Raw genomic sequence first — 2,218 nt, 5'->3', positions numbered from 1 at the left:
ATTTCATGTTCTTTCACAGGGAATTAATTATACTCTGAATTGCCTCATAATATAATAAAAGAGGGCAGCAAAATACCAAGAAGTGTAATCCAAGGAGTAGATTTAAGATACTGGTTTTGAAGTTAGTGTTATGTGAAATTATAAATCTGATTGTTTAAAATCAAAATGAGCATGGCCCAGGTAGAATTTGAAATGTTAAGCTCATTAGTACATCACTACCATATAATTATAAAGAAGTGAAGCAATATTTAAATTAAAAAGTAATCTTAAAATATTCATTTGTCTATTCAGAATTACTTACTGAATAACCTCAGATCAAAAGAAGATAGAAAAAGCATACCATGGGTGAACAAATAAAATGCATGTGTATTAGTTTGAAAGTGAAAGTTCATCATTAACTCATTTTGTCACTGAATTCTGCAGTTCTTTTCTCTCTGATATTTACACATAGGTTTGTCGTAAACCTGAGTTTCAATAATGAGGAACCACACAACGATAACCACATTCATTCTTCTGGGACTGACAGAAGATCCTCACCTGCATGTTTTGATTTTGATTTTTCTACTTATCACTTACATGTTGAGTATATTTGGAAATCTGACCATCATTATCCTCACTTGGGCAGATGCCCACCTTAAAACACCAATGTATTTTTTCCTTCAGAATTTCTCTTTTCTGGAAATCTCCTTTACAACTGCCTGTATCCCAAGATTCATGTACAGTATATCAACTGGAGACAGAACAATTACCTATACTGCATGTTTCATTCAATTATTTTTTATAGATATCTTTGCGGCATCTGACTTTTTTCTTTTGGCCATTATGTCTTATGATCGGTATGTGGCCATCTGCAAACCCCTGCATTATATGACAATCATGAGCATCAAAGTATGCAAAACAATTGTTATCTGTTGTTGGCTGTTAGCCTTTTGTATTATCTTCCCCCCATTTAGCTTATTTGTGAATCTGGAATTTTGTGACTCTAATGCCATTAATCATTTTGGCTGTGATGAATTACCTCTTCTGGAAATCTCATGCTCAGACACATGGTTAATTGAGCGGATGGTTACGGCCTGTGCTGGACTGATCTTCATCATTACTCTTGTATGTGTCGTTCTTTCCTATAGCTACATCATTAAGACAATCCTAAAATTCCCTTCTGTTCAACAAAGGAAAAAGGCCTTTTCCACCTGTTCTTCTCACATGATTGTAGTTTCCATCTCCTATGGAAGCTGCATCTTCATCTATCTCAAAACTTCTGGGAAAGAAGATGTGCAGATTGATAAAATTGTGTCATTGCTTATTGCATCCGTATCACCAATGCTGAATCCTTTTATATATACCCTGAGGAATAAGCAAGTCAAACAAGCCTTTTTTGACTTAGTAAAAAAAATTGCATTCCTCCCCAAGAAATAATGTGTTCCTAAGTTCATAAATCAAGGTGAAACATGTATGTTGCCTTTATATTTTTCATGAAGCTAATAAACACAACTCTAATAACTTAATGTATAGAACAATGAGGCTGATCTCACAGCCATTTAATCATGTTTCCCCAACACTTCATTAATGAACAAGCAATTATTTTCCAATGCTCTGGAAGGGATAAAACATCCTGCAGCCAGAAAATTTCATTGTTAAATTTCTTATCTTCTTGTTTTTAGACACTGTTCAAATTAATAATATGGGCATTTACAGGTCTTTTTAAAAAGACACACCTCCCCACACCATTATTTTTCAATGAAACACTTTAAGTAACAAACTTTTAAAATTCCACTGTAAGTAACAAAATATATGGAAAATATTGAAGAGAAAATGTTATTAAAAGAAAATGTTCTGAAAGTGGTTGTGATGATGATTTCACAACTCTTCTTAATATTATTGGATGATATAATTGAAAGGTATGTGATGTGTACATTAATAAAATTATTTTTAAAATAATATATAGAATTATTTATTATTGAGAAATCCTAATAAATTATTTATTATTGGCTAATCCTACTCCAAAAAGTAGGATTCTGACATATTTAGTAAGGAAGAGTTAATAACATCAATATATTATGAGTTTCTAGTCAGTAAAGAAAACAAAAAAACATATAGAATAAGGTAAAATAAATACAAATATTTATCCTAATGTGAAATGATGTTCTACTTTATTACAAATCATTGATTTTCATATGAAAACTTTATTACTTAATCCATTAATCACATGTATACAAAA

The 2,218-nt window shown here is 31.3% G+C and overlaps 1 protein-coding gene across 1 annotated transcript; it reads left to right on the top strand.

Moving 5' to 3' along the window:
• Positions 1 to 477: 477 nt before the first annotated feature.
• Positions 478 to 1,416, top strand: LOC101648644 (olfactory receptor 6C68-like). The gene has a single exon (XM_004700863.1). The coding sequence runs from the start codon at positions 478 to 480 to the stop codon at positions 1,414 to 1,416; it is 939 nt and encodes a 312-aa protein (XP_004700920.1).
• The last annotated feature ends 802 nt before the right edge of the window (positions 1,417 to 2,218 follow it).

This window comes from Echinops telfairi, unplaced genomic scaffold, assembly GCF_000313985.2.
Source record: "Echinops telfairi isolate 266 unplaced genomic scaffold, ASM31398v2 ScPeMD7_2;HRSCAF=8, whole genome shotgun sequence".
Lineage (NCBI taxonomy): Eukaryota > Metazoa > Chordata > Mammalia > Afrosoricida > Tenrecidae > Echinops > Echinops telfairi.
This window is presented reverse-complemented; position numbering and strand designations above follow the sequence as displayed.